We start from the raw sequence: 25,572 nt of genomic DNA, 5'->3' as shown, positions 1-25,572 counted from the left end.
GTACACATGTGGAAACACTACATTGTACCCAATAAATATTTATAATCACCATGTTAATTAAAGTATTTTAATTGTTTAAATGGATAGTTCACATCATTATTAGACAGAACTCACAGATTTTTACATTAACGCTATAAAAAATTTTCTAAAACATTACAGAAGAAAAAATATTATTTGCAATGATAAAATGAAATGTTACAAATATCTCTTGGTTCTGTCTCAACTAAAGCCTTGATCAGACTGACTTGTGGGCATGCTTGTGGGACACTTCCTTGATTGTGTTTGATGTAGGAGGGCCCAGGCTACTGTGGGAAACACCATCTGGAGACTTTGAGCTGCATACAAATGTTGTCTGAGAATGAGCCAAAGAAAGCCATTCCTATTGATTAAGTTCCTTCCCTGACTTCCCTTAATGATGTCTGGTGATTGGGAAATTCAAGATGAAATAAAAGGGGATAACATTAAGAATGTAAATAAAGAAAATAACCAATAAAAGAAAAGAAAAAAGAAAAAAGAAAAAAGATGAAATACACTCTTTCCTCCTCAAGTTCATTTGGTCACATTGTCTTATCTCAGTAACCGAAAAGCCAACTAGAACATCAGCTGGTACTTTGAGTGGGATTGTTACTATGATAGCCTTGGGGAAATTATAAAAAGAGCTTGAAGGGGCTCGAGACCCCATATGAACAACAATGCCAACCAAACAGCTTCCAGGGATTAAGCCACTAACCAAAGACTATACATGGACTGACCCTGGGCTACAACCTCATAGGTAGAAATGAATAGTCTAATAAGAGCACCAGTGGAAGGGGAAGCCCTTGGTCCTGCCAAGACTGAACGCCCAGTGAACGTGATTGTTGAGGGGAGGACAGTAATGGGGTGAGGTTGGGAAGGGGAACAGCCATATAGAAGGGGAGGGGGAGGGATTAGGGGGATGTTGGCCAGGAAACCGGGAAAGGGAATAACAATCGAAATGTAAATAAGAAATACCCAAGTTAATAAAGATGGAGAAATAAAAACATTTAGGAAGTTTGAAGTGTAAATGTCATTGAGTGTTCAGATGTTAAAAACATGTGTCAAATATTGGAAGATTAGGTTCTATTCAATGATAACTTAGTCAAGGAAGACATAAAGAAAGAAATTAAAGACTTCTTAGAATTTAAGGAAAATGAAGGGACAACATATCCAAACTTATGGGACACAATGAAAGCTGTGCTAAGAGGAAAACTCATAGTTCTGAGAGCCTGCAGAAATAAACTGGAGAGCATACATCAGCAGCTTGACAGACATCTAGAAGCTCTAGAACAAAAAGAAGCAAATACACCAAAAAGGAGAAGAAGGCAGGAAATAATCAAACTCAGGGCCAAAAAAAAAGTATAAACAAAAAGGACTATAGAAAGAATCAGCAGAAGCAAAAGCTGGTTCTTTGAGAAAATCAACAAGATAGATAAATCTTTAGCCAGAGTAACCAGAGGTCACAGAGACTGTGTCCAAATTAACAAAATCAGAAATGAAAAGGGAGATATAACTACAGAATCAGAGGAAATTCAAAAAATCATCAGATCCTACTACAAAAGCCTATATTCAACAAAACTTGAAAATCTGGAGGAAATAGACAATTTTCTAGACAAATACCAGGTATCAAAGTTAAACCAGGAACAGATAAACCATTTAAACAACCCCATAATTCCTAAAGAAATAGAAGCAGTCATTAAAAGTCTCCCAACCAAAGATCCCAGGACCAGATGGGTTTAGTGCAGAATTCTATCAGACCTTCTTAGAAGACCTCATACTAATACTGTCCAAAATATTCCACAAAATTGAAACAGACAGAGCTTTACTGAATTCCTTCTATGAAGTCACAATTACTCTTATACCTAAACCACACAAGGACCATCAAAGAAAGAGAATTTCAGGCCAACTTCCCTGATGAAAATCGACACAAAAATACTCAATAAACCTTTTGCAAACCGAATCAAATAATACATCAAAACAGTCACCATCATGATCAGGTAGGCTTCATTCCAGGATGCAGGAATGGTTTAAATATACAGAAAATGATTAAATTTACATCAACGTAATCCACTATATAAAGAAACTGAGAGATAAAAAACATATGATCTTTTCATTAGATTCTGAGAAAGCATTTGACAAAATTCAACACCACTTCATGATAAAAGTCCTGGAAAAATCAGGAATTCAAGGCCCATACCTATACATAGTAAAAGCCACATACAGCAAACTAGTAGCTAACATTAAACAAAATGGAGAGAAACGAAGCAATCCCACTAAAATCAGGGACTAGACAAGGCTGCCCACTCTCTCCCTACTTATTCGATATAGTTCTCTAAGTCCTAGCCAGAGAAATTAGACAACAGAAGGAGATCAAAGGGATACAGATTGGAAAAGAAGTCAAAATATCACTATTTGCAGATGATATGATAGTGTATTTAAGTGATCCTAAAAGTTCCACCAGAGAACTAGTAAACCTGATAAATACCTTTAGCAAAGTGACTGGGTATAAAATTAACTCAAACAAATGAGTAGCCTTCCTGTCCATAAAAGATAAACAGGCTGAGAGAGAAATTAGGAAAAGGACACACTTCATAATAGTCCCAAATAATATTAAACATATCGGTGTGACTTTAACCAAGCAAGCAAAAGATCTGTATGAGAAGAACTTCAAGTCTCTGAAGAAAGAAATTGAAGAAGATCTCAGAAGATGGAAAGATCTCCCATGCTCATGGATAGGCAGGAATAATATAGTAAAAATGGCCATTTTACCAAAAGCGATCTACAGATTCAATGCAATCCCCATCAAAATTCCAATCCAATTCTTCATGGAGATAGAAAGAACAATTCGCAAATTCATTTGGAATAGCAAAATCCAAGGATTTCTAAAACTATCCTCAACAATAAAAGGACTTTTGGGGGAATCACCAACCCTGACATCATGCAATATTACAAAGCAATAGTGATAAAAAAAAACCCTGTGTGCTATTGGTACAGAGACAGGCAGATAGACCAGTGGAATAGAATCAAAGACCCAGAAATGAACCCACATACCTATGGTCACTTTATTTTTGACAAAGGAGACAAAATCATCCAATGAAAAAAAATAATATTTTCAACAAATGGTGTTGGTTCAACTGGAGGTCAGCATGTTGAAGAATGCAAATCAATCTATTCTTAATGCCCTGTACAAAACTTAAGTCCAAGTGGATCAAGGACCTCCACATCAAACCAGACACACTCAACCTAATAGAAGAAAAGTGGGGAAGAATCTGGAGCACATGGGCACTGGAGAAAAATTTCCTGAACAAGACACCAATGGCTTATGCCCTAAGATCAAGAATCGACAAATGGGATCTCATAAAACTGCAAAGCTTCTGTAAGGCAAAGGACACTTGGTTAGGACAAAACGGCAACCAACAGATTGGGAAAAGATCTTTACCAATCCTACAACAGATAGAGGCCTTATATCCAAAATATACAAAGAACTCAAGAAGTTAGACTCCAGAGAGCAAAATTACCCTATTAAAAACGGGGTACAGATGTAAACAAAATATTCTCAACTAAGGATTATCGAATGGCCAAAAAGCACCTAAAGAAATGTTCAACATCCTTAGTCATCAGGGAAATGCAAATCAAAACAGCACTGAGATTCCACCTCACACCACTCAGAATAGCTAAGATAAAAAACTCAAGAAGGATGACCAAAATGCGGATGTTTCACTCCTTCTTTAAAAGGGGAACAAAAATATCCATAGGCAGGGATAGGGAGGCAAAGTTTGGAGCAGAGACTGAAGGGAACAGCCATTCAGAGCCTGCCCCACATGTGGTCCATATGTATATAACCACCAAAACTAGAAAGATGGATGAAGCTAAGAAGTGCATGCTGACAGGGAATGGATATAGACCTTTCCTGAGAGACGCAGCCAGAACATGTCAAATACCAGGATGTCGACTGCCAGGAGCAAACCACTGGACTGAAAATGGTACCCCCGTTGGAAGAATTAGAGAATGGTCTGAAGGAGCTGAAGGACCCTGCAACCCCATAAGAACAACAATGCCAACCAACCAGAGCTTCCAGGGACTAAACCACTACACACACTAAACGACTATACACAGACGGACCCAGGGCTCCAACTTCATATGTAGCAGTGAATAGCCTTATTGGGGCACCAAGGAAGGGGAAGCCCTTGGTCCTGCCAAGGTTGGATCCCCAGTGTAGGGGATTGTTGGGGGAGGTGAACACCCATATAGAAGGGAAGATGGAAGGGTTAGGGGGCTGATATACAGGAAACCATGAAAGGGAATAACATTTGAAATGTAAATAAGGAATACCCAATTTGATAAAATGGAAGAAAAAATAGAGTACTAGTTTGTGAAGTTTCGGAGGTTAATAAAGATTCTACTGGGCATATTTTTGTGGTAATTTGGATTAAATAAGAGTTTGCTCTTTAGCTGAGGCTGACGAATAAGCTCTGATTGATCATGAATCAGAATCACTGAAATGACACCTGTGTTTCACGCAGACAATCAATGGTAGTTACCTAGGCTTTTAAAAAAACGTCAGGCAAAACCTGAGAAGTATTTCCTAAAACTTAGCCCATAAACTATGGTTTTAGAGATAAGGATGCATTTCCATCTGGCTGTTGAACTTGGTAATGTGTAAGAGTGCCCCATGTGGCATGGGTGATGCATAATTGGAGGTCTTGGAGAGCTGCTAAAGCCTAATACCATAAGGAAGCTCACAGTTCCTTAAGAGAAATCAAGAGAAGCCTTTGATGAAGTTTCAGCTTCAGAGGCAATGGAGACTCCAGGATACTTAAGTACCAGGATGTGGGATAACCACCAAGGACAGTGAGAGTGATTTGAAAAAGTGAAGCCAATCCAATCCTTTGAGACAAACTTTGTGGAGATTGCAGAATGAGAGATGCAAGCTTCCCACCCCTTTGAGGTCCAGAAGATCATGAGTGAGTCCAAATCCCAGACAGACATTGATGTAGAAATCATGAGTTCGCACTGCTAAATTTAGGACTTGCTTTGATGTGATTTTAACTATGATTTTGAAATAATAAAACATTTAACTACTGTTTGATTTTATAGTAGCTCAGTGTTAAGAGACTTTTGATATTTTAAAAAATAGTTTAATCTTTGCCTCTCTCTTCCCTGCCAAGGGTATTCTTGTTCCTCATTTAAAGAAGGAGTGAAGCATTCACATTTTGATCATCCGTCTTGAGTTTCGTTTGTTCTAGGCATCTAGGGTAATTCAAGCATTTGGGCTAATAGCCACTTATCAATGAGTGCATACCATGTATGTCTTTCTGTGATTGGGTTAGCTCACTCACGGTGATATTTTCCAGTTCCAACCATTTGCCTACGAATTTCATAAAGTCATTTTTTTTGATAGCTGAGTAATATTCCATTGTGTAGATGTACCACATTTTCTGTATCCATTCCTCTGTTGAAGGGTATCTGGGTTCTTTCCAGTGTCTGGCTATTATAAATAAGGCTGCGATGAACATATTGGAGCACGTGTCTCTTTTATATGTTGGGGCATCTTAAAACAGAGACTGAAGGAACACCCATTCAGAGCCTGCCCCACATGTGGCCCATACGTATACAGCCACCCAATTAGACAAGATGGATGAAGCAAAGAAGTGCAGACCAACAGGAACCTGATGTAGATCGCTCCTGAGAGACACAGCCAGAATACAGCAAATACAGAGACGAATGCCAGCAGCAAACCACTGAACTGAGAATAGGACCCCCGTTGAAGGAATCAGAGAAAGAACTGGAAGAGCTTGAAGGGGCTAGAGACCCCATATGTACAACAATGTCAAGCAACCAGAGCTTCCAGGGACTAAGCCACTACCTAAAGACTATACATGGACTGACCCTGGACTCTGACCTCATAGGTAGCAATGAATATCCTAGTAAGAGCACCAGTGGAAGGGGAAGCCCTTGGTCCTGCTAAGACTGAACCCCCAGTGAACTAGACTGTTGGGGGGAGGGCGGCAATGGGGGGAGGGTGGGGAGGGGAACACCCATAAGGAAGGGGAGGGGGGAGGGTGATGTTTGCCTGTAAACCGGGAAAGGGAATAACACTCGAAATGTATATAAGAAATACTCAAGTTAATAAAAAAAATAGTTTAACCTTTTAAAGCATTACTTTTAAAAACTGTCATATGTTTAAACTTATACTGTAGTTTACATTATAATTTTAGTATATTTAAAGAAAAACAATAAAGGAAAGGCTTACAGTGGGGTTTTTGTATAGCAAGTTGACAAAGGTGGGTCTCCTAATAGCTTCAGTTGTCAACTATTTCAGAATAGTTTGGTAGTCTCCTCTGGGAGAGTGTCTTTAAGTGAATTGCCTGTAGGGACAATTCTGGGACTTTTTCTTGCTTTGGATATTTAATTAATGTAGAAATATCTAGCCTATCAAGGATTTACCATTCCTGGGCAGATGAGACTGTGGTATTTAAGAAAGTTGCCATGTCCTTTCCAGGAAGAGAAAGGAGGGAGGAGTAGATGAGGGAAGGGGTCAGGGAGAGAATGAATGGAAAACTGTGGTTGGGACATTATATATGACAGAAGAATAAATTACGAACAGCAGTGACAACAGCAACAATAATAGTTTACACTCTATTGAAAGATATTTGTATGCTATTTCTCTTTTTCCATTTTTATTTCTAGTCTTTAGAAGATTCTCAATTAGTATTAGTTTGATTTAAAAAATGCTGAGCACAAACAATAGGGAGTAAATCTGTAAATAACACTTCCCCTTGGTTTTGATTAAATTCATGCTTTAGTCTCCTTACTAACCTCAATGATGGATTGTAACCTGGAAGTTTACATTGAATTGAACGAGTTTGTCCTCAATTTTCTCTTTGCCAGAATGTTTTATCACAGAAACAGAAAAGAAAGCAAGCACTTTATATTTTTGAATCTTTGATGAGATAAACTCATGAAGATATGAAAAGGGAAAGCATAAGACTCAAATAACATTTAAACGTGTGTGTGTATAACAGTGCTATGTTACAAAGAGAAAAATATATGAACTCTCAAGTATTAATATGTGTCCTTTTTAATGGTACCTTTCTGAATTTTTAACAAGACAGCATATCAGTATGTGTATTATTAATTATGATTCCATTTGCTTGTTTCTATCACTAAGATTCTCTAACCTTTATGTTGAGTTCCATTTAATATTGAAATTTTATTAGTTTGGCTAATTTAATATAAAACTCCTACCTGGGTCCTTGTGGAGTGTGTTGACCATGGGAACAAGAACTATCAAGGGATAGAGATGGGACATATTTGAAAAGGCATGTTGAATTTAGAGGCAATGGATTTCAGCTGGAGGTTGGAAATCCCCATGAATAAAATAAACCCAGAAATAGATAAACAGATTGGCAAAACCTGTGACTATGTGAATATATTCAACATCGAACTGGATAATAGAGTGACCTGGTGGGCATAGAGACCAAGGAGTTATGCAGGAGAAAGTGGTGTGCAAAAATCCCTAGTAATCTAAGAATTACAGTAGAATAAGTAAATTAAAATATAGGATGATGGAGGACAGAGACTTCTTCAAACAAGAGAATGCCCATGCATGGGAGCTGACTTCTGGAACTTTCTCTGTGAGGTTTGGTTTGTTTGTTTGTTTTTGAAAGTACTAAGAAAAGTTACATTTAAAACAAAGAAAGGCCATATGATCTGCAAGCATTGTCCTGTTGTCTTTACAGAGACCATTCACCAAGCTGCTGTTTCTGAGAACCACACTTCTTCTACTTGGTAAAAACAGGTGTTTTGTTGTTGTTTTGTTTTGTTTTGTTTTTGCTGGTTTGTTTTTTTTTTTACTTCCCTTTTGCCTGCCTTTTAATTTATGAACATATCATAGATAATTTTTAAATTTAAGTTTGTCAATGGTAACATTTTCCTGAACCTTAATCTTTTCACTACAAAACCAATAGTTCGTTTCCCTCGTTTTGGAATTCCTAAATTTCAGGGCACCATGCTATGGTTTTGATTCAATATCTTAATATCTACTACTTGCAGATGCCCTGGGTGAGGTGGGAAGAGATAGGTGAGTTAAGCATGAAAACCTTAATAAACAGAATACTGAAATACACAAACAAGCATAAGGCCTAACAAGGTGGCCTGGCTGAAATGCATAAGTTATTAAACAAAAACTCAAAGAAGGAGTAGAATGATTTCATCTTTTTCACGGAAAAGATGAAAAAGGGCAAGGAAAGCTAAAAGTAAAAATGCATTGTTCAAATGTTAAGGGAAACCAAAGAAAACGCAGAAAATCAAGGGGGCCCACAACAGCTGTACATTTCCTAAATAAGAGAGAAACTGAGTAGCTTGTATTCATGTATTTATGAATATGTAAGTATAAATGTGTTAGTGAATGTGTGTTTAACAGTAAATGAAAAAAGGTCCTGAATTCGAAAGGGAGGATGGAAGGATGCATAGGAAGGTTTTCAGAAAGAAAGAAGTTACATAATCATAATCTCAAAAATAAAAGATAATAACCTATACAAAATTATTAAAAACTATGTTAATAAGATGAACTCATCAAGGAACACTCTTTGTAAAGGGGGGAACCTAATCAAATTTGGAATAAAAATAAAGTAGCATGTTTAGTAAAAGCACAAACTAAGATCTAGTAGTTTAACCTTTTTCTGCTTCAACACCACAGAGTCACTGTACCAAAGCTTGTTCAATTTTCTATTTCATCATTTTAACATGTTGCATCTTATCAGAAAACTATTTCATTTAAAAATGTAGCAACTGACCTGATGATTTTCAATAGTTTGCTTTCTGCTTGTTTATGTACACTAAATTTGGAAATGGCTAGGACTTCATCTGGTCCATGTGGATAGACCAAATAGCTTTCTAGTCTACATAGCTTCATTATGAATCAGATTCTAGATCCTATCGTTGCGGGTATCATCAAATGTGATACATGTAGGCTCCTTTATTTAAGCTGTTGTGAACACTTTGCAACAAGTTTTCACCTTCATAGCACTCCACTAATAGAAATACATAATGCATTTTCAATCAGATGAATAATTTTACTACCCAGTCTGCATGTTAAAAGTTGTATCCAAGTGAAATATATATATACATATATATATTATATATGTACATACTTTATATGTACATATACAATTTATCAAAATGCTCATACAGAGTTAGGGAGATGGCTCATTGGGTAAGAGCATTTACTATGCAAGCATGGGGGACTTGAGCTCAAATCCTCAGAATCCCTGTGAAATAGCTGAATGGCTCCATGCACCTATAACCCCATCACTGGTAGGAGTACAGACAGGAGGCTCAACAGGGATTTCTGGCTATCTGCACAGTTCTTGCCTCATTGAGAAACACAAGCCAAGGCAATAAGTCAGAAAGAGATAAGGTAGGACTCTTAATGTACACTCACATAGGCACATAAACCAGCATAGATTCATATCGAAACTCAAAAAGTACTTATGAGAAAAACACGTGATATTGATGACAAACGCATACCTGTATGTACTTGTGAATGTACCATGAAGCCTGTTTTCCATCATTGACAGATTCCACTGTGGTGTTAGCCATACCCACAACATCACCACCTGCAAATACCCATGGCTCACTGGTTTGCATGGTTTCTGGGTTTACTTCAGGGAGACCCCATCTGTTAAACTTGATGGGACTCAATGCTTCTATCACTGAAAAAGAGGAAAGATAGTAGGTAATGATAGAACAGTGAAATATATAAAAGCAACTGTTTTAAATAAACCAGAAAAAAAAACAAAAAATTGTAATAATTGAAATACCAGAGTGAATTCCTTCAAGTTTACTATTTCAACTGCAAAAACATAACTCACGTGTGGAAATTAAAAGAGAGTTGGGAAGTACTAAGTCTTTACTTAACTATACAATAAGAGTTGAGTCTATGGAGAGCTTGTGAAATCCGTACAAGGGAATTTCCATAAGTACGCTCAGCCATGAAGCTGTTCCCATTCACATCACCCCAATACTGTCCCTGGCTGCTGCAGGTGAAAACTGGAGCATTGATTCCTGGATTGGGATCCACAGCAAGTCTCTTCTTTTCATAACAAGACACTTTATAAAGTAAAATGACAAAACCTATATTTTCCCCAAATAATTTAAAATTATTGTTAAACAATTTGACTCAGGTATGCATCTGCATCGGATTCAAAATAGCTGTCTCTTTTGTTTCATAAAAGCCAGAAGATGCGAATATTGTCCTCAGTTCTTTGTGAAAATTCTCTTAATATGCTTATATAATTATTTGCTATATGATTTCTCTAGTAATATATAGATGTCATGGAAAGGGTTGAGATAATTTACAGAAAATTACATAATTGATTTTTTTTTCTGAAATTGTAGTTGTGGTATTTGAAAGAGAAAGGCTGTCTGGAAGATAAAGAGCCTCTATGCTTGTACATGTGTGCTGGAGTTCAGGGTTATATGTTATCTACAGGTTGCCACCATGTCATGATTTTTATATACAGCATCTAGATGTAGACAAAAAGAACTATTCTCCCAATGGAAGAGATGAGGAAGACAGACAGACAGATAGGCACACACACAACACACACACACACACACACACACACACACAAAGAGAGAGAGAGAGAGAGAGAGAGAGAGAGAGAGAGAGAGAGAGAGAGAGATTGACTAAACTGTAAAGGATACCTGCATTTCCTGAAATAGAAATTTAAATTGTTAAATGAATCAATAGTAAAGTAACCAAATGTAGACATTGTGAGTAAGTGAGCACCGAGTGCCCACCCTCAGCCAGTGAGTCTATAACACAAATCCCCTGTTCCTAAGACCGAAGAGCCAGAGAAGAGCAGACAATGTCTTCTGGAGATGACAGGGAAGCTATAGCCATGAATTTTCAACCATGTTGCTAAGTAAGATCTGGAAAGAATTATAACAGCAATCAACATGCCAATGTGGAGAGAGACTATCTCACAAGGATAGACTCCTCAGTGAAGAGCTACGAGCAGAGCTGTAAGTAGTGAGAATAACCTTTGATAAGTTTCCCAATTGTAAATGGCCAGCCCTAAATAAGTTCATATAGGAGCAGCGCTAAATGGCTAAAAGGATGAGAATATCAGGCAAAGTTGCTGGTTCAAGGGGGAAGAGGAGAAATAATATAAATACATCATATTCATGTGCAAAAGTCTAAAAATGGATTAAAATCGAGCCTTGTATTATACATGTTACATTCTACGTAAAGTGGGAATAGGCAGTTATTATTTGGCTTGTGCAGCTATCTATGCTTTATCTGCAGGCCTATGGAGCCCAGACAAACAGACATATGTATATCTGCTTGCATCTAGACTACTGTGTGTGAGACAGTGCTTGAACTTTAAAAAAAACACTGAGCTGGGTTGATAGGTGTATGAACAAGAGAGTCCACAACATAAAGCTACCCCAGTCAGGTTTCTATTTTAAAATCTGCTATTTGTATTTCTTATGCTATTTCACCTTTCATCAAGAGTAAAATTAAATATTCATGTAATTATTTTCCATGCAGAATGGCATTTTGAGGTTTTTCTAATGTCTTTAAAGGTCACATGAAAGGAGACCTTTCTCATTGTTCCCCATTGCATAACAGATCATCACTACCATCTGTTGACAGTTACTTGAGCTGCAAGAGAGAAGAACATCAGTAGTGAATACGACTCTTGTCGTCAATGTGACATAATGGATCCTCACTGAATAGCACATACGATAAACTTTAGAAGTGTAGGCCAGTGACTAAATAATCATATATAAAACCATATGCAAAATAGAAAATTTATATACACTCTGGCCCAAATAGAAGTCTAAAATTAAGAGAGTTTAGAAAGGGAAATCAATTCCAGGCCCCCTCTATACATTTAATATCATTTTTGACAGGAACAGACTCAAAATACTGGCTTTCACTCTGAGAATGTGCAAAATGAAGATTATGGATTAATTGTTATTCCTCATTACCCCTAAGAAAGACCTATGTTGTGAAGCTATTGAAGTTTATATTGAGGACCCTGCTTTGATATTATGAAATATGAACCAAGAAAATGATAATGTGTATAAGTTCGAATATGTAATTCTGAGGCCTTTGGTCTCTACAAAACAGTCATTGGAAAAATTAGAAAATGAACAAAATTTGTGACTATTAGCAGGGCTACTAGGTCTCCTAAATGTTTCTTTCAGCAGGACCAAGCAGTGACTCTGAGAACGATGGGCCTTCACGAACCACAAGCATCTCCCTGCAGGTCCAGTAGACTCTGCTTAGGCCCATAAAATATTTATAGCATATTCAAAAGTTCATTGAATCCACGTATTTCAAAAATATCTTTCTCAATTTCCTGCATGTTTCGTGTGTGTGCACATGTGTATGTGTATGTGTGTGTGTGTATGTGTGTGTGTATGTGTGTGTGTGTGCATGTATCTTTATGCACTTGTGCTCATGTATACGAATTCCAAAGATTGGTTGAGGGTCTTCCCTTAATAGTCCTTCATTGATTTGATGACACAGAGTCTCTCATTGAACCTGCAGCTCCTTAGTATGACTACACTTACCGACCAATGAACGTTAGGGCTCTGCCTGTCTCCAAGCCACCAGAACTACAGTCTCAGCAGATACCACTGTCCCTAGCTTATTATTGTGCTGAAGGAATCTGAACCCAGGGTGCCAGGCACTTTACTGAGCAAGTCATCTCCTCAGTCTTACCATTCTTAACTTCCATGATCTTCAAACAATAGCCGTTGTTCTTACTCTCTTGCCTCTGAATTTTGTAAACCTTTAAGGTACCATATCTAGATTTCAAATTAGGACTCCAATCGAGAAAAAGTCAGTGCGTTTGCTTTGCAATTTGTCAGTGAGGCGTCCACTTGCTCTGCTGCGTGTAACAAGGGAATCTCTATTATCTGCATCATTGGAATCATCCTTCGATGGACAACTCACTCTTCTGCTGATATATTTGACTTGGAATTCAGTGTAAACGAACCTGAGAAGCAGATTACTGCTGCCTTGATGCGGCTAAGAAGAGATGAGGGCCCACATGGATGAAAAATGTATGTTTACATTTGCAAACCAAATAATGGCTTGCCATTTCCGATGAAGTGTTAAATGAATATTAATAAAGGCTTGTATGTTTTTCTTTCTGTCTTGAAGGGTGTAGGCATTTTCTGGTATAATCATTTACAGTCTTCCCACAAATTTCCAAGGGATTGTATGTTGATGGAGACAGGCATATGTCCCAGTAGCTCCATAATTGAACAAAGAACTTGAAAAAGAACCTTTAAACATGCTTATTAACAGTCCAGATTATTCTCCAAATGAGCGAGAAATATGCTAAATGATATGGTGCCTGGAAGTTTATGCAGTTTTTAAAACAACGGAAACATCCTTAATTCATACCAAACATTTGAGATTTATGTTAATTTTCTGCTTTAATTACTACTGTGTTCAAATGAGCTAATTTAAAAAACAAAGACACTCCAAGGTAGCTTTATAACAAGAAATGGTTTTGAAATAAGAACTTTTAGTCAATTTAATGTTGTGCACAAAATTTTATATATATTATACACACACACACACACACACACACAGAGAGAGAGAGAGAGAGAGAGAGAGAGAGAGAGAGAGAGAGAGAGAGACTTAATTGTATTGTGACACACAAGTTCTTCAATAAGCCACAGCTTAAAATTGCAGAAACCGTCCCTTAGGGACACATCAACAGCAGATGCAGATTGCCAAGGTCAATTAAACTGACATAACCACGCTGTCATATATGTAGAAAGAGAAAACCATAAGAATTTGACAAGTGTGTTTCTCAGTATTTATAAAAAGATGTGGAAGGCATTATAGTTGAGTACATAAATATAAATCAGTTCTCCATAAACAAGGAAAACAACAGTGCAGAAATCATAATGGAAAGGATTATTACTATTTTTTGAAGAGTTTGGCTTTCTTTATAAAGGAATGGAAGAAAAAATCCTAAAAGATTTATAATGAAGTAGTATCCTGAGAACTTAGGTGAATCCATCCCCATGAATGTTGTTTAATTTGATAGCCATGATGACCCAGTAGAATCAAAGTATGATGAAGAAAGAAAACAAACCAGGGCAGTCATCTCAGTAATCAGAGAAGAAAGCAAAAGCTGAAACACATCAAAGGACTCTAAGCAGAGAGCTAGGATCTGAGAATTCTGTTTAAATAGAGGGACAACTGGGAGAAAGCAAGAAATGGAACTGAAACCACCAACAACTGAGGACAGCATGTTGGGATAGCAGGCTCAAGGTACACGTACATAGCCCTAAAGATACTATCAGGATGTAGTCACCAGAGCCAATGAGGACTGAATTAAGGAGCTGCCTCTTTCCTTTAAACACCTAAGAAAATCCCCTTGATGCCCTATCTTTCTTCCTCTTCTCAAGACTTTTGCCATGTCATTTCTTACTCTACTCAAACATAGCACTTATAATTATTTTGTCTGCCTCACCTACTCTGAAACCTTGGATTTTTGACACGTTCCCCCTCTCATAGCTATAGCCACATCTTTTTTGTTAGGGTAATCCATACTGTCCTTTCCCCACCACTCAATGACACCTTCCATCCGGCCTGGCCAATCAAACTATGACCTATTTTGTTTCCAAATCTTGTGGCCCAGTCATCTTCCTTTTTATCTTTCCGTAGCATCCAGCCATTAATCTGCCTGCATTATTTTTCTCTCTTCTCTTCTTGCATGTACACAAAGCTCTTATGTGTATACTCTCTTAAGTTTTGAGTTGTTCCCAAGATTGTAGGTATGTTCCATCTCTAAACTTTTCTTGTCACAAGTCTATAAAAACACTGTCCATTCTCCACTGAAATTATAGTCATTGTGGTCCTGACCTTGATCTCAATGAAAATGATCTCAACCTCTACTTTGAAATCTTCCTTGGTTCAACTTTCTTCTACTTAGTTATTGCTGTATTGCTATAAAGAGACACAATAAGAAAGGAAACTTATAAAAGAAAGCAAATAATTGAGGACTTACAGTTTCAGAGGTTTTGACTAACAGTTGGGAAACAGGGCATTGGAAAGCAGGCATGGTGTCAGGAGCAGCTAAGGCAGCTTATATCTTATGCATAAATTAGAGGAAGGGAGAAAGGGAAAGAGTTGGCTTGGCATGGGCTTTTGAAATTTCATAGCCCATCCCCAGGGACACGCCTCCTCCAACAAGGCCACACCTTCTAATCCTTTCCCAAAGAGTTGTACCAACTAGGGATCAAGCATCCAAATATACAAGCTTATAGGGCCACTCTCTTTCAAGCTACTACACTGCCTGTCAGATTTTAATTGGGACAATCTAATGTCCCTTCCAAATTATCATACTTAAATTGAGATCACAATCCCACTCTGTTTTCCCATCCATTTTCTAATTACTAATGACCTCCTTCTTTTACTTGTAACCTCCTTTTGGTCCCTTGTGGACCTTTGGCTTTTTCTGTTGCCAAATTCTGAAGAATCTTTTTTTCCCTTGTTCAAGAAATGTCCTCATGTCATATTTCCTAGAAAGTCCACAGGCTATCAAATATCTTCACACTGCCAAAACTAAAAACCAATTGTATCAATACCCAAGATGCCTCTCTTCTTTCTCACTGGTATTTAAGAAATGCCCTTCCTGTTAAGAGCCATGGGCCTTTCAAGGGATGGCTTTGCTTCCTATGCAATCTCCTGGCACTCTACCATTATCTACTACCTCTAGGCAGCTCTCTCCTCTATAGTTACACATAAACATAGTATCCTCTATTTAGAAAGAACACAAGACCTGTGCTAGCTTCACAAACCATCTTCATATGTGTTTCTTCAAGATAGTTAATTCATTACAGGTTGTCAAATCTTGTGACTTTCAGAAGTCAGATACTTTTAGGGACAAGTGAGGAGCCCAGCCAACACAATGGAAGCCATTCTTTCTTTTCAGGGCTATAAAAAAGTGGAGACCTTGATTCTTCCTCCTATCGGTGATACTGGTTGTCATAATTTCTTGTCAGTCTTCCAGAGGACTTTGTCTTTGTCCCAAGAGTCCTTTGTTTTGGTTTCCATCACACCCCTCTGCTTTTCCTCTTGCCCCGTCATACTTTGTAATTATTAATGCTGCCTTTTCATATTTTCTCCATTTCTCCAATGGCCGAAAATTAGAGCTTAAACAAATTGGCATCACCTTTGAGTCATTTCTTTCCAACAACCTCACCATGGGTTCACTTAACGAGATCTTTGAACCCATCTGATGAAGTTTTCTCATATTCATTTCTTGTAGTCTATTGATTCTGCCCTTACTAAATGTGAAGAAAATCAATTGACACTCACAGATCCTTTGTAATTGGTAGGCATTAATACTCTATTTCTTCATATTATTTTATGTCAATCACAAAAGAGATGTCAATGGTACATACTGTCATTCTCCTTATGGCCAAGAGGTGGCAGGGACTATATTTGAATTAATTGGTTACCCCAAAAGCATTCCTTAATACTGACCTAGAGGTATGAGAATGTCAAGATGAGTGGTTCAAGAATTGTCTCTGAGAATTTCCCACTGGAGACCAGGATAACTAAAACGGACAGATGAATATTGGAAGGACAACTAACACCAGTATTGACTGGATTTGTAGATACACCACCTAGGTCATCTTTTCAGTGAGTTGAGTTCTTTGTCTGTGAAAGGAGCCCTGTGTGCTTTCATTATCTGGACTCTCTTCCTTACTCCTGAGTTCCTGGGGATCTATGTAAATCACCCACTTCTCCAGAGTCTAGCAAAACCACTGGGACATAGGCGGATTCTAATTAGGTGTCGGTTTTATTTTTGTTTTGTTTGTTAACTTAGAGTTTCTTATTCCAGTTATTTAGCACCCATTTTATATTACTGTGCTTTGGTTGACCAGTCTGTTTTTAAGTCCTTTGTTCCATAATGAAAGACACAGCTTACTGTGGGGAGCACACCCAAATAGTTCAAAAGGTTCTAGCATAGCAAGTATACCTGGAGGGAAATCCTAGGAGTGTGGCTCCTTTCAATTGCTTTAACTATTGTTCTTCCTTACTTTGCCAAATTATCTTCAGTTTGGATGCATTTGTAGTTTCAAGGGGTATAAAAGTAGGGGTTTAGTTTTCTAAATCCACCACTATCAGGATATGGAGGCTCCCCAAGTCAAATCAAAGGACAGTTGCCAACAGCAGCCTTTAGAAATAACTTCTGCTGTCCTTGTATGCCACTGAGAGCTTCATTTCCATTCCTAAACTGACCAACTAATCATTTCAGAATTAAACCCATGCAAACACTTCACCTTGATTTGCTTATTTCTCCACAATAATTCCATCTATTTAAGAGTCTGTGAACTCCTTGAAGATTTGATTTCATTTTCTCTGGAAAAGATCTCCTCAAGGAGGTCAGTGCTCTTGAAGTAAATACGTGGGGATTGTTTTCAGATTCTCGGTTGGATTCCCAAATGGTGTGCTTTGATTTGCTTATTTATATTCAATGTTACCATCTACTTAAGACCACAAACTCCTTGAAGGAATAGATCATCCTTTAATCTGATTTGGACCATAATCATCATAATTCTATGCATATTTGGGTGCTTAATACTTCTTGATAATTATGAGAGGGGAAAAAAACGACAGGCTGCTGAGATATTTCACATGTAATTCCCAGGGAGAGAAAATTTGAAAATGCTGAATGATGCCACCAAGTGATATAAACAATTACAGAAAGGGGTTAAGAAAAATGTCTAATATAAAATCCCCATTTATTTCATTTAAAGCATAAACAAAAACACAGAAAGCCAAGAGAAGATTACGCTACTTGTGAAAACAATATTATTAAAGTATAAGTGAATGCTGAAGAAAATATTTTAATTAACAAAATAAATCAAATGGAAAAGATTTCCTAAATAGAGCTTTAAAAGTGAGTCTATGTGTGTTTGACTGCCATGACTAATTATGTATCCATGTAATGTGTGTTCAATTTGGGCTTATTTAAATAGCAGAAATGCTCATTAGCTGCAGTATATCTGTGAGGCTTCAGTAAACAGTTTAATGGTTTTTATGTTTAACCAATTTCATAAGTTCCTGTAATTTTAGCTTTAGCAGCTCATTAATGTTATTTTTTGATATCCATCTTACAGATCCCCCCCACCCGTCAATCCTGAGACGGCACACATCAATGCGGATTTAACGCACATAGTAGAATTGCGTTTAAACAAACTTTGTACGTTAGTGAATGTGCAATTCAAAATATAGTTCCCTTTTATAGGAGCAATATATGTTTTCTTGATGCTCGAAAGTATCTTTGATGTGGATCAAGGCTGTATTCCAGAGTGCTTATACTGATGATACTGGAAACTGCCATTGAGTGCTTTAATAAGCTTGTAGATAGTTTTGGGCTGTCAGTCACCTACCATCTCCTTGGAGCCCTATAGAATAGTTGCAATCTTAGCAATATTGTTAGGTAAATTATCAAGATCCCATTTTTAAGATGTGAAATTAAATAGAAAATCAGCTAAGTATGTAGATTAGAGGTATCTAGGGAACATGAAAGTACATGAGTGTATCTCAAGAGTATTAGATGTAGTCATAGGATATCTAAAATTTTGGAAGAAGGATGCTACTACGGGTGAACAATCAAGTCAAGCATGTGAATCAGACACAAGAATGACCAGACTAAAATTCATAAAGTCTCATTTGCGTTAGAGGAGAACCAAACTATGAATTAGTTTTAGCAAGTGTCAAATAAAAGATGGAAATGCAAGGCTGGTCACAAGATCTGCTAATCGTGAGTGCAATGAGCAGTAAACTATTAGCAACAAAACACAATGAAAAGCTTTGAAGATCGGGAGTGTGGCAAAGACATAAGGTGATGTTTGCAGGCTACTGACTGTTTAATGACAACAGCAACAAAAAATTACGATATTGGCTTGGATTCATGTGTGCAATTAGCAAATATTTATTGTCTAATACTGGTGATCTACATATTGCTGTGTGCAATATTATAAGACAATAGTGAATAATGAGTCCTTGTGGATTGTACATTGCAGAAGACAGAAATGAGCAGTAAGCAAGTAAGGAACTATATGTATGGAGTAACAGGTTACAGAGAGAACATCATGGTAAAGACTATTTCCCGATGATGGAGTTTATGATGAGAAGTAACCTAGGGGCTTTAGATGGTACTAGTATGGAGGGTCACAGAGAACTTTCCTCCGGGGGATGATATCATGGTAGAGAAAGGAAGATAAGAATGAACCAATTAGGCAAAGAACCTGGAGACCCAACAGTCTAAGATGAGGGAATATGGACTTTCCAAGCATGAGGAGAGGCTGTAGAACTTGACCTTCAGAAGGGATGCTCTTTGAATAAAGGGCAGTGGGCAGTAAAGGGCAAATGCTGTGAGAAAGAGACATGGTCCGGACCTATGCTCTCTTTACAAGAATTGTATCCTAAACAAAGAAACTGTAGTCAGGTTTGTAACGAGGGACTGAATGACGAGATTTCAAGAATCTTAGAATCCACGGGTGTCTCACATATGTCAAATATGGAACGGAGTGACGAATCCCAGGTTTTCATGTACATGGACGTGTCCAGTGTCAGACAACAGTGCCAGCTTGCTGGGTCCTATAAACCCAATCATAAATGGCCTGACTTTACTATGAATTTCCTATTAAAAGTAACTTAAAATGAGGCAATTGATACAGTCTTTTAGCGTAAGCATTTATTTATTGTTTCATTCATTGATTCATCCATTCTTTCTGTGAATACTTACTGCTCTAGAGACGGCGTCGGAGACTCTGGGTTAAAATATCATCAAACTGAACTTGCAATTATATTGTGAGTGTGACTGAGACTAGGTGAGACCAGGAACCAAACTGAAGATCAGAGGAAAAGTCCAGAAGGATGCATATTGAATTTAATGTTCCTGATTGGTGTGATGAGACCATCCATGGGTTTCCTGTCCTTTTAGATCACCAAACCCCACTAACTCTGGAATCAATCCTTGACCCAACATTGGGTAATACTTCATAAATTTGCAATTATAAGCTTTCCAATACTTAAACTATTATTTCTGATGACACTTTATAATCTAACCAAAGGTACTAGTGTGTGCAGCAGGACAACTGCTCTGTGTCACTGTGACACCACTCATATGACTCTGTTCTTTCTTTCTTTTACTAGGCTGTACTCCAAACGCCATTTGCTCTGACATACTCATCTATAGTTTTCCCAGTGGGAAGCCATTTCTCTACTTTGTGTATCATACAAGCAGTTGATATGGTTCTCCTCAAGCCACTTTCTACCTATTGACAATCTCACAACTACATGACTTTCCTCATCTTTTAGGCTGTAAAATCCAGTATGCACTGATAACAAGTTAACTTCTTGATAGTTGACACCCTAATAGGGTGGTTTAAACTTATTATATAGAGAATGAAATAGCAGAGAGTTAGAGCTCATGGGAATGTGAGAAGTCAGATGAGAAAATGTCAAAATTATACTGCAGCATTTGGTTATAATATCACAGTCAGAGAAGACAGTACATGGATTCTCAAATTTGAGGGTTATAGAGTGAGGCTGGCGATCTGGAACTTCTGATCAGAGCAACATCTAAATATACAGGGAAGAAACAAGGCCATACTAAAACAAAACTATAGGCCAGAGAGCTTATGCTAAATATTTATCAAACATGTTACCATATGCTTACCACTCTTATTTATATGGAAACAAATGGTTATGTAAGCAAAAATCCCTTTGAAAATCTCTAAAGAACTTTGCAATATCTATTTGTGATTGGTCCTGATAGGCTCATATATTTGAATGCTTAGTCCCCAGTTGGTGGAATGGTTTGACAAGCACTAGGATGTATGGCCTTGTTGGAGGGGTTGCGAGCTTCCTGGAGGAAATTTTTGAAGTCCATATCATTCCTAGCTAGTTCTCTCTGCCTACTGCTTGTGGATCAGATGTAAGCCCTCAGCTACTGTTTCATGCCTGCTTGTTTTTGCCATACTTCCCAACATAATGGTCATGGACTAACCCTCTAAGAGGGTAACCTAGTAAGTTATTTCATCTGTAGTTTGATTTGCTCATGGTATTTTCTCAGTAAAAGACAAGTAACTGGGACAATATTGTAACTGTTGTGGCTATATAAATAAAAGAAAGCGATGGGTCCCATTAATCACTGAAGACTTTGGAAAAGGTCTATGGATGGTTGAAGAAATTAATTCAGGACTTTCCTAAAAAATATTCAAATATGACATTTGACTTGAGTAACATGTATAAGTGGCAATAAATATTGAATACAATTGAACATGATTTTTCTGTTATTCAAAATGTACATGAAAACCAATGTCTGCATTAATTCAATTTTATATTAAACCTACTTTAGAGCATCGTTTTCTTTATTGTATATAATCTACTAATAAGGGATATAAATCTGGAGTTATTAGTAAAATATATATTAGTCACAATATTAGTAAATACTCTGTACCATTCATCATTTATAATTTCATTGACTTTTATATCTTCGTTTTACCTATTACAGTAACTTAGTGTGGTTTCCCATTTTGGAAAAATATTGATTGTAATAATACTGTTTAATTTTCCATGTAGAACAAGTTCTTTAAGGGAGCCTGTCATCTCTGATTACATTAGAGACTGATATCTTATTCTATTCTATTAATTAATTTTAAACTATCTTTTTATTGAATATTGAATATTCTTATATGATACAGTTCTCTGTAAGGACTATAATCTTAGTGTGGTGTATTGTTTAAAGAAAGATTTTTGTATTCAAATTATAAGCTTGTTAGGATTAAGTGTCATTCAAATATAAGTTTGAAAAAATCCAAGACTATCTGGCTACTTATTTATCCTTCCTGAACCTCAAACTTTAACGAGATACAAATTTGCCAACACCCAGAAACTTGCTTTTGTTTGTTTGCTTGTGTTAATGTAAGTTATGATTCTAAATTGTATTAGTGTTGATGAATAAATATACTTTGTTCCTTTTTTAAAAAGAATGGCATTTTATTACACTGTAAGTGAACAGTATTAAAAAAAATAGCACCTGGTCAATAAGGTTCAAGGCTTCTATAGCATTCACTATACGTTGACTACTGTTAACTATATTTTATGATTTCAGTTCTCTGAAACAATTACATTATTTTTCCATTTTCTGCCTCCTTCCCCCATCAAAACTTGTTACATACCACTGCTCTGCTTCTTATATGTAATCTTTGATTTGATGGAAAATGACTTTGATTTGATTTATTCACTGTCTCCCTGTAAGAATGCATATGGTATCAAATACTAGTGAAACCTGGAAAATAAAGATAAGGAAAGGCTCTGAACAGAGCGATTCACAGGGGAAACAAACCTATTCCTATGCAGTTATTAAAGGAAGTAAAATAATTACAGAAATATCATGTCGTGCTTCAAACGGATGTCTAAGGCAGTTGTAAGTGATGTGATGTTGATTCTAAATCACTTTCAACAGTGTTATCAGTTTGACCTCCCTCCTCATCACTTCCACCTTTTAAAATAATTCTAAAAGAAAACTGTGCAAAGATTCTGTTCTGCTCAATGGTAATTCTGTGGAAATGCCAGTACGGGCATGCAGTTCTACACCCCATCTTCTCTCTGTGCAGAATATTTATAATAGAAAGATAATAAATCTAGCTAGGAAAAAATCTTACCGATAAAAAAGGCAATTTTTAAGAAAATGGATACAGTTTTCCTATTAGTCTCTTGGGAGCACTTCGTGTCCAAAATATAATTAAATCAAAGCATGGCATAGAATAGACTAGGACGGTTTTATTCTCATCACCGACTCAACCAACTAGCATTTGTAGGCATTATAAAATAAAATAGTTGTGTGAGAGATCGTGCTTATGAAGAGTAGGAAGCACAGTACCATTCAATAATATTATCTTGTTATGACTTCAAGATCCCTGCCATCACCAAATATAAGTGTCACAGTGTGGCAGGAGAGATGTTGCTAGAATCGCAAAATCAATTCTCCCATATTCATTTATCATGCTTTGATAAGAAATTTCTGTAAGAACTTTTATGTGGCCGTCCATCCACTGAATAATAGACCCTACCCTAAGAAATAAGATATGGGGGAAGTCCCACACCCGCGGATCCCGGCCCGCAGCAGCTCTCTGCCCCCAGACCCTGTGAGAGAGAGACCCAACCGCCTGGTCAGGTGGGCACTCCTGAGGCTGCAGAGCGGAAGAGACCACCAACACTGCTCACCCCTGCCCACATCCCTGGCCCAAGAGGAAACTGTATAAGGCCTCTGGGCTCCCGTGGGGGAGGGCCCAGGAGCAGCAGGACCCCTGTGCCTGAGACACCACCAGAACCAGAAGGAAACAGACCGGATAAACAGTTCTCCGCACCCAAATCAGGTGGGGGGGAGAGCTGAACCTTCAGAGAGGCAGACAAGCCTGGGAAACCAGAAGAGACTGCTCTCTGCACACACATCTCGGACGCCAGAGGAAAAAGCCAAAGACCATCTGGAACCCTGGTGCACTGAAGCTCCCGGAAACGGCGGCACAGGTCTTCCTGGTTGCTGCCGCTGCAGAGAGCCCGTGGGTAGCACCCCACGAGCGAACTTGAGCCTTGGGACCACAGGTAAGACCAACTTTTCTGCTGCAAGAAAGCTGCCTAGTGAACTCAAGACACAGGCCCACAGGAACAGCTGAAGACCTGTAGAGAGGAAAAACCACACGCCGGAAAGCAGAACACTCTGTCCCCATAACTGACTGAAAGAGAGGAAAACAGGTCTACAGCACTCCTGACACACAGGCTTATAGGACAGTCTAGCCACTGTCAGAAATAGCAGAACAAAGTAACACTAGAAATAATCTGATGGCGAGAGGCAAGCGCAGGAACCCAAGCAACAGAAACCAAGACTACATGGCACCATCGGAGCCCAATTCTCCCATCAAAACAAACATGGAATATCCAAACACACCAGAAAAGCAAGATCTAGTTCCAAAATCATTTTTGATCATGATGCTGGAGGACTTCAAGAAAGACGTGAAGAACTCCCTTAGAGAACAAGTAGAAGCCTACAGAGAGGAATCGCAAAAATGCCTGAAAGAATCGCAAAAATCCCTGAAAGAATTCCAGGAAAACATAAATAAACAAGTAGAAGCCCATAGAGAGGAGACACAAAAATCCCTGAAAGAATTCCAGGAAAACACAATCAAACAGTTGAAGGAATTAAAAATGGAAATAGAAGCAATCAAGAAAGAACACATGGAAACAACCCTGGATATAGAAAACCAAAAGAAGAGACAAGGAGCTGTAGATACAAGCTTCATCAACAGAATACAAGAGATGGAAGAGAGAATCTCAGGAGCAGAAGATTCCATAGAAATCATTGACTCAACTGTCAAAGATAATGTAAAGTGGAAAAAGCTACTGGTCCAAAACATACAGGAAATCCAGGACTCAATGAGAAGATCAAACCTAAGGATAATAGGTATAGAAGAGAGTGAAGACTCCCAGCTCAAAGGACCAGTAAATATCTTCAACAAAATCATAGAAGAAAACCTCCCTAACCTAAAAAAAGAGATACCCATAGACATGCAAGAAGCCTACAGAACTCCAAATAGATTGGACCAGAAAAGAAACACCTCCCGTCACATAATTGTCAAAACACCAAACGCACAAAATAAAGAAAGAATATTAAAAGCAGTAAGGGAAAAAGGTCAAGTAACATATAAAGGGAGACCTATCAGAATCATACCAGACTTCTCGCCAGAAATTATGAAGGCCAGAAGATCCTGGACTGATGTTAACAGACCCTAAGAGAACACAAATGCCAGCCCAGGTTACTGTATCCAGCAAAACTCTCAATTAACATAAATGGAGAAACCAAGATATTCCATGACAAAACCAAATTTACACAATATCTTTCCACAAATCCAGCACTACAAAGGAAAATAAATGGTAAAGCCCAACATAAGGAGGCAAGCTATACCCTAGAAGAAGCAAGAAACTAATCGTCTTGGCAACAAAACAAAGAGAATGAAAGCACACAAACATAACCTCACATCCAAATAAGAATATAACGGGAAGCAATAATCACTATTCCTTAATATCTCTCAATATCAATGGCCTCAACTCCCCAATAAAAAGACATAGATTAACAAACTGGATACACAACGAGGACCCTGCATTCTGCTGCCTACAGGAAACACACCTCAGAGACAAAGACAGACACTACCTCAGAGTGAAAGGCTGGAAAACAACTTTCAAAGCAAATGGTCAGAAGAAGCAAGCTGGAGTAGCCATTCTAATATCAAATAAAATCAATTTCCAACTAAAAGTCATCAAAAAAGATAAGGAAGGACACTTCATATTCATCAAAGGAAAAATCCACCAAGATGAACTCTCAATCCTAAATATCTATGCCCCAAATACAAGGGCACCTACATACGTAAAAGAAACCTTACTAAAGCTCAAAGCACACATTGCACCTCACACAATAATAGTGGGAGATT

General features: G+C 37.7%; 1 protein-coding gene across 3 annotated transcripts in view; it reads right to left on the bottom strand.

The window, feature by feature from the left end:
- The window catches only part of Dpyd (dihydropyrimidine dehydrogenase), an 865,876-nt gene that overhangs the window by 477,182 nt on the left and 363,122 nt on the right, over positions 1-25,572 (bottom strand). For all 3 annotated transcript variants that reach the window (XM_039103213.2, XM_039103214.2, NM_031027.2), the window contains exon 12: positions 9,547-9,731. In XM_039103213.2, coding sequence (XP_038959141.1) covers positions 9,547-9,731 — 185 coding nt within the window. The remainder of the gene's footprint in view (positions 1-9,546; positions 9,732-25,572) is intronic.

The sequence above is a fragment of the Rattus norvegicus genome, chromosome 2, assembly GCF_036323735.1.
Source record: "Rattus norvegicus strain BN/NHsdMcwi chromosome 2, GRCr8, whole genome shotgun sequence".
Lineage (NCBI taxonomy): Eukaryota > Metazoa > Chordata > Mammalia > Rodentia > Muridae > Rattus > Rattus norvegicus.
The sequence above is the reverse complement of the archived record's forward strand: the minus strand, read 5'-3'. Positions and strand labels throughout refer to the sequence as shown.